We start from the raw sequence: 14,784 nt of genomic DNA, 5'->3' as shown, positions 1-14,784 counted from the left end.
TATTTTCTGTAGATTACCAACATTCTTGCATGATTCTTTCTTTATTGTATTGAAAAGAGAACACAGGGGTAGATAAGTAGCTCTTTCTGTAAGAGTCTATATCAATCTGAAAAGTAGTTTTGTTTTAACTTCTGGGAAGAATTAGAGTATGCCGCTCTTATTCAGAAAAGAATTTATTGCAGATCATTTGCATTTGAAAGTGAAGAGTAATCTGTTGTTCTCTCCCTTTTCTCTGCTCTTTTTGTCTTACCCACAGCCTCTGCAATCCCAGATAATGGAAGAAGGTCCTGTCTAAAGCTCAAAGTGTTTGTGAGACCAACAAGTAAGTTCACTAGAATGAGCTTCAGAGGGTGGCTTCCCTGCGCATGCTTTATTGTATGGTCTGGTTCACAGCGGTAAAAGTTTTTTTACTGTTAAATCCTGTGTCGTATCTGTTTTGTATATCAACATCCATGTTTTAGTTTTCATCAGATTTTTTCTCATCATTCTTCACGATGCTTTTAAGTACACAGCAGTTGCTAACTTGTTGTTTCTTAAACTGTTGTATGTGCACAGCAAATGGGAACAATATTGGCATTTGGAAACGTGCCATTGATTGTAAAACAATCTCTACATAAATGCAAGGAAAAATAGAGAGAAAGATAAAAGAAAGAAATGGGAGTTTAAGGGTGTCTGCACTAACATATTTGGCTGTTATCTCTATTTTTGTTATAGATAGCTGTATGAAAACTATAGGTGTTCATGATCGTGTTTTCGATGTTAACGACAAAGTAGAAAATTCATTAGAACCAGCAGGTTAGTATGCTTAGAGAATCTCTCTTAACAAATGCATCTCTCTGGTGCTTCAGTACTTTTTTTCCTTTCTTCCTCTCCGCATGTTTGCATGTTAGAGTTGCTCTGCTTTTTGCTCATTGCTAGCAATGCTAATATTACTTATATTCTATCTCATTCCTCCAGTATCTTTGTGTAGTGCATGTTAGATAAAATGACTTTTCTGTTTTGGACATGGGTTTGATATAATGCAGTATCCTAATGTAGAGGCCCATCAGAATGCTAAAATCTCACTACTTTTTACCATATCCTCCCAGCATGCCAGCGAGTCACTGTGAATAGTAATGGATCTGTTTTCAGATAAGACAAAAAATTTCTACTGTATATGCTTATAATTTTTTTATATTATGTCCAGATCTGTGGATAAAAGTAATAAGACTATTATTACATAAAATAGTAACTAACTCAACATACTCAGTTTTCTCTAGAAAGTCACATGCATCACTGAAGTACTTTAGTTTATTTCAGATATTGGCACTATTGTTAATAGTAATTGATTTGGAGAAGTATAATCATGTTGCCTCCTAATACCAAAAATTCACACACCTGCTGCTCCTACAAATGTATTAGTCTATCGAGCCAAATGTGATCTTTGATTACTGAGGCAAGATAGGTATTAAGGATAAAGAGGTTTTATCTATTACTAATTTCTACATCCTCAAACTTTCCCCCATCATGGTGAAGAAAAAGAAAACCCACTCACTGAAGAAAAAAGCACACTCACTGAAGCACATACAGTGTAGAATACTGTAGATAATGTAAACTTATACACTATCCTCTTAGTTATCAATTCAATGTGGCTGTTTAATGCAACCATAGACTGATAGTGAGGAGTGGGAGCCCCTGTGCACCATTCACTGAGGAGTGTGCCTCTGTCTGCTCGCCTTCCTGTGGGTTCTTTTCCTGGCCCTGTTTGCTCAAGATCTTTACTGGTTTGCCTACCCATCTCCGGTGATCATCTCAAAGCTTAAGGGAAGTAAAATTATTTCCTCTCCACAGAAAGATGTGAGCCCCCTCCCCTTATGTAAACAGAGACTTTCTTTCATCTATTTGCAGTAGGACTTCTTTCTTATGGCCCTAGAAACTGAAGGGTGTGAGCTCTACTTTATCCTTCAAGTATTGTTACTGGGACAGGCAGTCAATGAGCCTTAGGGAAACTTAGCCTGAGTAAATGCGGTGCCTCGGGACATACAATAGCTTTCACGTTGTAACTGACAGGAGGAGTTAGGTTTTTTTCCCCAAGCATTCTTGTTTTTCTAAGGCAAGCATCTTACCCAGAGCACAAATGAGAGGTGTGTACAATAAGCTCTCAGAGGCCCTAGTGGCTCCCAAGGGATCAGTTAGCTGTTTTAGAAAGTTGCATTTTAAATGTGTCCTGGAAATCTGGAAGCATCACTGTGGCTTTTCAAGGTACCAGGCTCCTCACAAGCTCCAGGACTCAGGCCACCGTAGGATCTATGAGTTGGATGGATGTCTTGTAAGGACCATGGAGTCTGCACTCTTCCTTTCATAACTGAGACGTGCCCAGTGGATGAGCTCAGGTCACACAGCTAGTTCAAGAGAGATGCAGGTTTATTTAATATGCAGATCTCTCAACTTGCATTCCAACGTTAATATAGAAGTGGGACTCTCTTACCTGTGTGTCCTGTCTGTAGAAAAGTTCATAAAAAGCACTTGTCTCTCTCGGCTTTGTCTATGTCATGCATAAAAGGACCAGCCAAGTTAGGCATGTTCTAAACATGCGTTACCCTGAATACGATTTTCTGATGCAAGCTGTTACAGAATGTAGGCATATCTTTCCAATAATCTCTTTTTCAGGCAAATTCCATTGCCTATCAAGAAAGCAAGAGGCTGCTCAAAAGCATAACAGATAGTGTGTTTTTCTCTGCTACTGAAGAAGCACACTGAGGACTATTCTGGCAATAAAATACCTTTGACTTCAACTAATGATAAAATGCAACATCTTGAGATGCATTCATACATGAGCATCTCTCATAGTCTTTGGGGAAAGACTCTTTTTTACTGAGCATTTAAAAGTCACAATAGCCCCCAAATCTATTGGGGGCAATTGTCCAGGTAACTGATGCAAGTTTGATAAAATGGAGCCAGAGATAGCGCGGGGAGGGGAGGAGTGGGCACGCAGGTGAACCTGCGTAGGTATTCATGCAGAAAAAGCTCCTTGAGTCAGCCCTGACGGTGCTTAAGGGCTTTCTGGTGAGCATCTTCACTGGACAAGTACGACAAGGTTGCCCTGCCATCCCTGGCTGTGTAAATTCAGTAATAAATCTGAGTACTTCACCTTATTCCTTACAAAATGCGGTTAGATTTGTAAACCCAGACGTTATGAGTCTGTCAAGCCAGAAAGGTTTCCACTGCATGTTTTCAGCAATGTGTACTAATTCACCTGTCTTTGGAATGTGTTTGTCTTTGATGTTTGCTTGCACACTCTGCCTGCCAGTTTCCTATCATCAGGGACACAGGATGATCTCAGGGCAGACATATGCCACATAATATGCTCCAAAATATTGCTAGTGCCCTCCCAGTTAACTCCTGAAACCCTCACGTGTGGAACCCTGTAGCCGGGAGGCAAGACTTGATTTGGCTTCTGAAGAAGAATATTTTCTTCTCCCAAGTCACCTTGATTGTTACAAGTGTTAGAAATTCTCTTGTTTAGGTATAATTTCCATTGGGATAGATTTTGCTTATGAATTCCCTCTTAGAATTCTGAGATTGTTCAGATTTATTCAAATAGCAGCATGTTTCTCAGTTTGCTTCTCGGGGCCATAGAGTCTCTCAACAGTGAGGCTCTGTTTTAATCAAAGCATGCTTTGTAGAATCCGGAGCCTGGACCAGCATGTTGCAGGGAGAACTGAAGAACCATGATGCCCTAATGGGACAGATTTTCTTCTTTAAGGGCAAGATGGTACTTACTGGTTGATTGCTTAGAAAAGGGCTGATTTTAAAGATGGCTCATTATTGAGAACTGAAAAGCACATTTAGCCTCATGTTTCACTTATATGAAAAACAAATGCTTCCTTCTCGATGTCCTGTAGGTTCATTCACCCTGTCTTCTGCTGCGAGCGTGGAGCAATAGACAGCCCTCACTGAGCACCCTGGAAGGACAGGCAGGGCTGGTTCCTTCAAGCTCACACTGAGTACTCAGGGTGTCACTTGGGTAGCTTTTAGCAGTGCACTTCCAACCTTGAGGACAGGGTAATAGCTTAGTAAAAATCAGGTGGAGAAGGATCCAATAGCTGATGTAATTTCAGGTATATAAAGTAAGTGGTATTTCAAAGTGAACTCTGCAATCCTCAGGATTTATGGTTCTTTTACAATTAAGCCTGCTGTAATCTATTGTTCTGATTGACTATATATTGGTGCTCTTAAGAAATGATTTGAATTTTAATTTCAGGGCTATTAAGGGCATTTACATGTACCTCCTGTTAAGTACAGATTTAATACCTTTGCAAGGGTGAGAAAGAACATAGTAAAGAGTCCACAATTATTTGGCTGAACTGTGTGGAGCTTTATATTTTCCTCTGCCTCCATTTAACTTTCCATTCTTGCTTTCTAACCGTTTCTTGTCTCCTAAGGTAATAGCCACTCGATGCAGGTTTGCTGAGGGCCAGGAGAAGGGAGCCGATCTGGCATAGGGACACCGCAGCTTCTATGCAAGGACAGGCTAACATAAGAGCCCTCCAGGGCAGAAGACTCAAAGCTAAGAAAACATATTTCTTAGTTCATGTTGGCATGAACATGATGAACAAAAGTGGCCTACCTGAGCATACCTGAAGCAGAGGCTGAAAAGCAGTCACCTTAGGACAAATAATAGAGGGTGTGTCTCCACCCAGTGAAGAAAAAGCATCCTTATTGTGATGTGTTGTGTTCTGAAAATATAAGTAAATTTAAAACAACAGATAGTTAATCCGTTAAAGGTGTGAGGTAGGTCATTCAGGGGTATTAGAGATTGTCCTCTGAGGTCTACAAAATTGAGAACCACCACTGGAGTCTCACTTGTCACCGTTCCGTCTAGTGAGCACAGCCAAGATGATGAAGGCTGAGCTCCTACGGGAAGGGCCCCGATGCTGAAATAAAATCTACCACAGAACTCCACTGTCGGCCCCAAGAACGTGCAGTTCAGCGATAAGGTCGGCCAGGTGCGAGGAAGAAGATACGCAGTATGAGAGCATAGCAGGGCTCAGAGGCAAACCTCCGATCTGTCTTTGGGTACTAATTGCCACAAAGTTCCTGTTTCGAAGTTAAGCCTGTTAATCATGCAGATCAGGAAGGCTATCCAAAGTCAGAGGCAGCCTCACAGAACACTTATAGCTAAATAAAAGAAGCTTACCTCACTTAATCCATTTTATTTAGAGGAAAATTTGCATCCACGCTGATAATTTATGTGCCAAGCTTCAGCCTGATAAAAAATAAAAATAGTTAAGTTCAAGTAATTTAATCCTGGGGATACAGGGTTTGTAATGGAAATAGCACCATAATTGATGCCTAATTGTAAGCAAACCAGCAGGCACTGGTGTATCGAGGTTTAGTAGGCATCACACATAGTTTACATCAAATGCTGTTGTTTGGGCATCTGATTTCTCATATCTGAAAATTCATCTAGGCTTCCAACACCCAGGCATTCAACACTAATCCTGTGACACTGCTTTAAATGAGGAAAATGGGCAGCCCATTCCAATTAACCACTAATATGCCAACATAACTGCCCCCACCCCAAACGTGTTACTTGCTTCTCCGTGGCATCTTGGGTTTAAACGTTACATTCAGAGATCTCAAGTCTGTGCAAAGTGTGTCTAACTTCTGGCAAGCCATAGGAGCGCACATGCCAAGGGTTACCATGTGGGCATACGTTTTTCCCCTCAATTTTTAAGGAAACTATATTACTATTGCTGAGAAAGTCCAATTTTGTCTGCCTCTCTTTTGTTTGCCGTAAATAATGAGTGATTATGCAGACATGAAAGTCAATGGTGGCACAAGGTTCATTACCTTACTTTGCAGAGGGTGGTGAGGTCTGTTAACAGCAGGCTGCTGCAAGAGAGTTATTAAGGATGTGAAATCTCATTGGAATGTGTGCTTTCTATTCGAACAGATGACACCGTACATGAGTCAGCCGAGCCATCCCGCGGTGAGAACGCGGCACAAACACCAAGGATACCCAGCCGCCTTTTGGCAATCCTACTGTTCCTCCTGGCGATGCTTTTGACATTATAGCACAGTCTCCTCTCGTCACCTGTCACAGAAAACATCAGGGTCTTGGAACACCAGAGATCCACCTAACTGCTCATCCTAAGAAGGGACTTGTTGTTGGTTTTTTGGCAAATGTCAGATTTTTGTTTTCTTTCTTTCAGCCTGAATTCTAAGCAACAACTTGGGGCCATGGGGGGCTAAAGTAGTTGCCGCCTCCCTCGCCCCATCCCCAGCCCTTGCCCATGACTTTTCTCACCCCTTCCAAATTAAACGGACTCCAGATGAAAATGCCAAATTGTTGTAGGGACGCTAGTGGTCATCAGCGCCTGTGCATTCTCCTCTAAGAGCTCACCTCCGTCAGTGCACTGTGTCAGCAGCAGGTGGTCGAGGAAGAATAGTGGCAGATGCAGCCCGTGAGGGCGAGGCCCGGGAGGGTTTGACTCTCCCGGACGATATTTATGCCTTCTCAGTCTGGACTGCGGGATAATCGTGCAGGGCATCGTGTCACCATGTCAAGGCCAGAGGGGAGGTATTAGGAACAAATATAATACTACACCATTTCCTCTTGGAGTGTGTAAATGAACAGGCTTCTCAAAGGTTGAGACACTGGTTTTTTGTTTTTGTTTTTTAGATGACTGTCTTAAAGCATTCTTGACAGTAAAACGTGTGCTCCTTAAAAGAAGCCTTTTTTTCCCAGGAGGCGGGTAAGGTGCCAGAATGCTAGCACAGAGCAAGTATGAAACCAGAGAAAACTCAAGTTTGGTGGGGGTGTGTATGTATGAGTGCCTCTAATTTTTTGGTGACTGGGCAGTGTACACCAGATTTTTTTTCCCTTTGAATACAGATCACCATGGTGCTACAACTATTTTTTTTAAAGAAACTCAAAGAGGCATTTTTATGAATAAAGTGACCTTCCCCAAGGCTGACAAGCCAGGGTTGATGAGTGCATAAGGGAATAGCTTTGGATACTCCTCTGGGGCACAATAGGAACCAAGGAAAAGATGCCAGTGGCCAGAGGAGATGTGATTTGGCTTTGCTGGAGCGCCAGTGTGCTGTGGCCTTTCCCCGACTCCTCCCCCAGTACCCACGTCTCGCTCCACACTCCACAACTACAGGGGCTCCGACATAAACCCCTGTCACCTGGAGAGTCAGTCAGTACTACTTGGGAGGGCTAAAGGGAAATTTGGAATAAAAATTCCAAAGTGTGGAATAAAAAAATTCAAGTGTTGATTTTATATTCTTTCCCTTTCTGACACAGCCTGAAGCATTGGGGGAACATGTGTTTATCTGTGGGAGATAAACAAGGTGGAGTCCCAAAGACTTTAACAAAATATTTTTTTAAAAATCCACTAGAATAGAAAATACATTATTTAGATATACTTTATGCTGAGAGTGAGTATATATGCTTGTCCTATTTAAACTTGTGAGAAAAAGTGGTATCCCTTGATACATTTAGAATATGGGGGCTATCTTGTTTCATTGTGGGGATGGGGCTGAAGGAGAATAAATGCAGGATGACCCTGTGTGTGAGGAATCTCAGCGTGGCCAGGAAGGGGTGTCTCCAGTCAGTTACCAGGAAATGCAAGCCTTGGGGGTTTCTACTGGTGAGGCTGTCCCGGACTCTCAGCTCCAAAGCCTAGACAGGGAAAAGCATCAGACCAATGGAAAAGAAAGCTTGCCTTTTTTGCTCTTGCACGACATGTCAATAGAAACCATGCCTTTTGAACGAGAAAAGCAAATTCAATGATCATCATGTGATATGAAAAATTGGAAGAATTCCAGCAAAAGAGGGGGTTTTAACATATTTTTAAAGTATGTGTAAAGAAAAAAAAACAAACCAAGGTCATATTATGGACAGATTTCATGAATGGGAATTTGTTAAGAATTGTGAGCAGTTCTAAATTAGAAAAGTATGTGAACAAAAGGCAGCAATAAAGGTACTGTGCCCTGGGGAGTTTGTACGCATGCTGAGATGTAATCTGGGCTTACCTGATCTGTTTGGAGTGGATGTCACTGCTGGGTCTGCGTGCTCTTGGAACCGGTGAGTGGGGTTGCCAGCCTCGCCCGTACAATCAGCTGTGTTCCCCAGACATCAGGAGCTTCTCCGGAGTGGCAGAGTCCTATTCGCAGACAGCAGCCACCATTTCGCTGAAATAAAAGTTCACAGCATTGGATTCTTTTTTCTTTAACTATTTATATACTCAGTACTCTCAGTAATATCCAATAATACTACTTTTTATTAATAGTTACAGGCTTGTTGGTCCAGTGGGATTTGGATAGAGGAAAAAGAGATACCTTCTAAAATGGATCGATAGTCAGAACCAAAATAATACTGCATGTCCTATAACCACAAGGAAATCAAATGATCCTGTAATGATTCCAGTTAGTCATTACTACATTAGCAGTGCTAATTTCATTTTAGAAATGGTGACTTCTGTGGTTTTTCTAGCATTTGTCTCTAACAAATGATGAAATAATAACTCATGGCCCTCTCTGCCAACTCTTTCATTTTTCACAGTGAAATTAGACCCCTTTACTTCACCATTGTGCCACTACAAATTAAGTAAAATAAGATAAAAGTAGCAAGACTATCCACACCAGTAGACTGTGTGCTTCTCTACCTATAAGTGACGTAATTGTAGGTAATGCTTGCCGCGGAGTTTTCAGGATGATTGGTATCAGACAGTTTTCATCTTGTCCAAAAAGTGCTGGTGGCCTTTTGTGGTGTGTTACAACCCTCTGGGGGCTTAGCAGGATGTCAATGCAACTTTGTAGCAGCTTTTAATTTCAAAAACAATTCAAAAGTCTGAAGGACAGCCTTAGCTGCCTCTCAGCCCGTTAGTCAAACCCCAGCGACCTTTGGCCCTGGTCGCCTAGGGCTTTGCAACATGAAGCAGGGAAATAAGGATCTGTCTGTTTAGTGGATACCGTGTATCCTTTAATAGACCAGTTAACAGTCCGTGTTAGTTTAGACTATTGTTTTGTACTGTACTTTCTTGGGTGGCAGAGGAAAGAAAAGTAAAACATTAAAAAAAACTGCGTTCTTTAAATTCTGTATTATTAGCAACCTCTGTTGTATATAGTGTTTGATAATAAAGTATTAATTTGATTCTTATGTCTTTTGTAAGTGAGAACAATAGTCCTTCAGGATACAAAACATGCATTAAGGCTTTGAAACATCCAATGTGTATACTTGCTCGAGAAGAGTCACAAATGGCCGAGACACTGCTCCACAGACGCGCGTGTGGTCGTCGCGCTCCCAAACGTGAGACTCCACCATCTTGGGGCCCGGAACAACGTGACTTTTTGATCACTATTCTGTTCTCGGTGTTTTCACGGTCTGATGTTGGAGCCCTATGGTGGGGTTTCTTTTCCCCTCACCCCGGCATGTTGGTTTGAAAAGGTTTAGGGAATTCAGAAACAGTTCTGTACTTTGGTTTCATTTCCTTTGTGGTGGTTTTCACAGCTTCACTTTGCCCCGGGGAAAAATGACCGGTATCACCCAGCCCGGGTGTGGGAAAGACTGCCAACAGTTCCTTCAGGAAGGTTCAGCGGGGCGGGTGTTTCCCTCTGTCACTGTGAAAGGAAGAGTTACACAGTACCTGTGGATTTCCAGGAACGTTGCTTTTCTCTGGTGCCTTAGCAACGGCAGCAGCCATTTTTATTAGTTTTTCCCAAACTAGAAAAACAGTTTAAACTCCTCCTTTCCATTCATTGCTCCCAGAGCTGTGGTCACTAGTTTCTTTTGAGAACCACCTCCACCAACACCCCGTTTGCCTACAAACCCCTTTTATTTCTTGTGTTTATTTTTTTGTCTCTCTCCTTCCTCCCACGTTTTATTTTCCCTCGGAACCTTGAATGGGCAGGTCTGTCTCTGGTTTGGCATCACTGAGCTTTTCCCATGCATTTGCCCCAGAGCTGCTCGGATGTGAGACAAATCTCCCTACAATGGGCTTGCTCCCATTGTCTGTACAGTTTAATAGATGCTGGCATGTTGGAGGTTACCCATGAGTCAAAATCCGCTTTCCATGCTTACTCTTGACACCCCATTGAAGCCACTCATTGTGTGTGCGTCTGGGTGTGAAGTCCAGCTCCGTGTGGTCCTGTGCTTGTACTGCCCTGCTTTGCACTTACTCATCGAGTGCTGTTTTGAAATGCTGACATTATATAAACGTTAAGAAAAGTGTAAAAAAAAAACAAAAACCCACACACAAACAAACCCCATACGATCTGTATTTGTATATACACGTGTCCATACAAGTATACCTAAATAAAAATTAAAGATTTTCATCATTTTAATTGGAGCCCTCCTTCTACTTCTTTGTTCCTTGAATGACGCCTTTATTTCAGGGGCTACTTGTACTTTGCTGATTTTTCAGAATCTTTGTGGACAAAAAAGATAATAGGAATGTACAAGAGAAGGCCTGAGAAGCTCAAAGAATGCAGGGTTAGAAATGGCCAAGTATCTAGGCACATTCCAGTTATTCTCATGAGAAAATGGTGAGATTTCAGCCTTGTCTCTGTATCTGAGCCTTAAAAGAGGTGCTATGACAAGCCCTGCATCCTTAAGTGACTATTAAATATGAGAGCTAAATACAAATTGTGTTTACTTTGCATATATTTTCTACCCGATGAAGAAAAAGACATAATAAACTTTTTTCCAGTAAATATCTTAAACCTCTGAAAGAAATAATGACTGTGATGATAATTCCTTCGATATAACCCAAAACCTCAATTCTCACTAGCAAGAGAGAATTAGCTTACTACTGCGTGACCTTGGGCAAGTCACACAGTGTCTTTGGGACTTACTTCCCTTATCAGTCAAATAACAGGGTTGTATAATTTATTTGCTTGATTTCCTGAATATTGCCTTTGCTAGGTACCATCAAGCCCATTTTGTATGAGTGATGTGAATTTTGACTCTGATGATAACATAAGCACAAATCAAAAATTTCATCTGTAAAGGGGAAAAAGCCTCAAATATCTGACATAATAGACACCTAATGCATTTCAAGACTTGGCTTTAATCATACCATGTTAACATTAAACTCATTGAAAGCTTTTTATTATACTTAATTATTTGACAGGGCACTAAACACTAATTATAACTTACTGTAACCTTTTTTGCTAATGAAGAATGACAGCTTTGTAGAATGAGGAACAACTCATATTTTTTTAAAGATGTATTGGACCACCTATGTGATAGTTTCAAGCCAGGACAGCCTTACATTGTCATTATCATCATCACCATCATCGTCAAAAACATTTAAGTAACCATGGCATTGTGCTTAGTGCTGTGCAGAATAAAGTTTATGTTTCTAGTCTGTTCTTTCAAAGTTCACAACATAAGGCAGACAATGTATGAGCATATATAGGGGCATAAAGTAGAAAAAATATAAAATTCAAGCATTTATACTAATGAATAAGCAGGGAGATTTCGTTTTTAATTAAGTGGATGGAGGAAAAGTTTGGGGTGAAGATTGGGAAGCTAAGAGTTAAAGGAAATCATCTTTACAAATAGTCAAAATGGGGTTAAGAGCTTCTGATGAAATAGAAAATGGTTAGTTAAAAGTCACTGTAGGCTGTAAGAGAACAGCGTAGTACACAGAGTATGTTTTCAGAGTAGCTACAATGGTAACTGTAGGAATGAAAAAACCCAAGACAGCATCTAGTGTCAGTGAAGCAAATTATGAGAATATTGGCCCAGAAAAATCAGCATAGAGCCCTAAGGAAGTAGGGAAATGCTGAAAAGGTGACAATTTCAGATTTTGCTTTAAAGAATAATCAGCTGCTCCTGGAGCTGAGACTGCATCCACACCAAATTGTGAGATATCTAGGGTCCTACCAAGGAGAAGGCTGCCCAGCACAGATCACAGAAGAACAAATGCAAAACATGCAAAGTTGGGGACTAAGACAATTGGAGAGTGATTTGTAAGTCCCCGATCAAAGGGCCAGTTCACAATAGAAAGTGTCGCATACTCTAGTGGGAAGGCAGGTCAGACTGAATGGGGACTGCAAGCATTGCTGTGTGAACCACACTTAGTTTGCTTGGTGACAAAGTACTTGGGATGCTTGAGTTATTTAAGATGTTATATAAAAAGAACCGTAGGGAAAATTTGGGTGAATAAAACACATCTATGTATTTGAATCTCTTATTCCAGCTATGGATTAGAATCTTTTATCTCACTATAGGTATCTATATAATAGAGGTGTCATAAATAAAAATGTTCACCAAAATTCTGATGAATTGCTTGCTGACCATTCTAACAGTTTCTTAGTAATTGTTTGCAAAACAGTTTCTTAGACATTGTTTGCAAAGCTTAGTTTCATAATCTGCTGATAATACAAGCATCTTTCAGGAAAGCACTGGCAAAAATACTGTGAAAAGCACTGTAATTTTGCACAGTTTCTCTGGAAAACAAGTGCTTCTGAATGATTATAAACAACAAATTAGGCCAATATTCTGTATCGGTTTTTAGTTTGATATATTCTGCTATGTTAGTCAAGTCGTTCAGTGGTTAAGTACATATGTATGCCTATTTTAAAAATGGAGTTGTAACAGCTGATGGGCCCTGTGAACAGTAAATTTGCAATAATTGTGTGTCCTTTCTAGACAGGTGATAAACGAATGCACAAGATTTTTTTTTAAAGGCAGGAAATTGTATTGCCTAAGGAATTGGTCAAGGGCTTTACCAAGTGTTGTCTTGGGAGACATGATTAGCTCAACCACTCTAAAAAAATAAGCATCTAAGAGAAAAAAAAATGGGCTTTTTCTATGTTCCTAGGTAGGAGCTACCCTTCAGCACTAGACAGAAGAAAACAGACTAAAGGCCTCATGTTCAGCCTATCCCAACCTAAGAACCCCTTTGGCAATTTCCATTAGAGATTGTCACACTCTCTTCCCAGGAACCTCAGTACATGCTGAGAGTAAAACATGATTCCATTACTTTTCATTAAAACCCCCTCTGCCTCCATTCTAAGTGTCCTGTGAGCTCTGCCATCTTACTCCCAGCAACGGCATCATGTGGGCTCCACCTGGAAGGAAGGTCAACAAGACAGTGACATTCACTTCAAATAAAAAGAACTTCAGTTCCTTGTCTTATTCTCTACTTTTTTTTTGACTCAGTTTAATTCCTAAAGGTGGGATTTCTGCATTAATAAAAGAAATCTTTTTAGCAACGCAACTAACACCCTGAGATGAGGATCCCAAGAGCAGAGCTGTGGGAGGGACAGGGGAGGGCCTGAGAGTTTGGGGAAACGGCACCACTTCACAGACGCTGTCAGTCAGAGTTCACGCTGAAGAATTCAGTCTAGGAGGTGGCTCTCTGAGTCAATAGTGTGCTTTGAAATATCCCGGATTTCAGTCATGATTATTCAAGCAAGAACTTCATGTCATTTGGTAACACCCGGATGCTTGTCAATCTTGACAAGAACACAAAGAGAGGAACAAAAAAAAATCTCTTAGAAAGATTACAATGGGAAAATAGAACAAAATATTTTTGCATGCTGTTTTGTTCCCAAGTGCCAGGTGTTCCTGCAAACTGCACATATCGTTTGAAATGCAGGTAGCCAAAGTCGTTTCTTTCCCTCCCAGCCGTGAAACAAGACGCTAAAATAGGAGAAAGAACATGTTTCTTCTTACGCACATCTTAGAAAATGCATTTTATCAACACCCTAGTATCCTCTCCTTTTTTGTTCAGAGCTTGTTCTTTTGGACCAAAAGCAGAAAACAATTTATGTAGCACAGAGTGTGGAACGTGTTAATGCCTCCAAAATTTGTGCTTTGCTTTTGCTAGATCTGGACATTATCTGCAGCAGACAGAACAAGAAGATCTGTGTCTTTTAAATTTTTTTCCTAGAGACAGTGTGCCAGCCAGAACGCTGACTGCATCTACTTCTCCTGCCGGGAGCCGGCGTGTTCCTTCCCCTGGAAGATGCGGGTGCTTCTTAAAACAGTAATAGGCTTTGCGGTTTATCGAGAGCATTTCCTCCCAAGATCTTACAGGCATCAAGAATAAAACATAAACTAATGGCTTTTTCCAACAAGCTTGGGAAGAATGAAGTGGAAAGGAGGACTGTTGTCGTTCTCCCCTGGAGAAACGGAGAATAAAGCGACTTAACTCAGGTAGCCTTGGGAAAGAACCAGAGTCGAGCTGATGTAGGATTTGCATAGGGGCCCCCATGTGTGTTCCTCTTCATTCCTGAGAACTGGATGAAGCGCTCCAGCCGCAGGAAAACAAATGAAGTGTCTTCCCCTTCTTTAGGAAGTTTCAAATGCACTGTAACTGGGAGAGGGGCACTAGGCAACTTCCCAGATTTTCTTGTCTGCGAGTCGATGGCTTTATTATAAAAGTGGACTTTTTCAAATGTAGCTTTAATTCTACTATTTCTCAAGTCATCCCCAGCTTATGTGCATATTCAAACTTCTCTAAAAATTGAGGAGAATTGAAGAGAAAATAATTTGTAGTGTCACTTCTTTCAGTAGTTTCCCTGTGTTCTCTTTTACATTTTTTTTCTAATAATGTATTTGCAGCACCTTTTTGTCTTGGTGTTGCCTGTACTGAGCAGCACCATATTTGAAAGGGTGCTGAGGGTCACTTTAGATGCATTTAAACATCGGGCTGATAACGTCTAAAGACACAGGGCAAGAATGTAGTGGTTAAAAGAAGTCCTGCTAGAAGATGGCCAGCGGAGCATTGTGGTGTTTACAGATCTGATCACACTGTAGAGAATTTTCCAGAGCCCCAG

General features: G+C 41.0%; 1 protein-coding gene across 2 annotated transcripts in view; it reads left to right on the top strand.

Moving 5' to 3' along the window:
• Positions 1-10,224, top strand: part of EFNA5 (ephrin A5) — a 278,368-nt gene extending 268,144 nt beyond the window's left edge. Inside the window, exons 3-5 of one of the 2 annotated variants that reach the window (XM_028508040.2) lie at positions 257-322; positions 715-795; positions 5,939-10,224. In XM_028508040.2, the coding sequence (XP_028363841.1) occupies positions 257-322; positions 715-795; positions 5,939-6,060 (269 nt within the window). In that variant the 3' untranslated portion in view covers positions 6,061-10,224. The remainder of the gene's footprint in view (positions 1-256; positions 323-714; positions 796-5,938) is intronic. The other variant, XM_028508048.2, reaches the window with a different exon arrangement.
• Positions 10,225-14,784: the final 4,560 nt, after the last annotated feature.

This window comes from Phyllostomus discolor, chromosome 3, assembly GCF_004126475.2.
Source record: "Phyllostomus discolor isolate MPI-MPIP mPhyDis1 chromosome 3, mPhyDis1.pri.v3, whole genome shotgun sequence".
In the NCBI taxonomy this organism is placed as follows: Eukaryota; Metazoa; Chordata; class Mammalia; order Chiroptera; family Phyllostomidae; genus Phyllostomus; species Phyllostomus discolor.
This window is presented reverse-complemented; position numbering and strand designations above follow the sequence as displayed.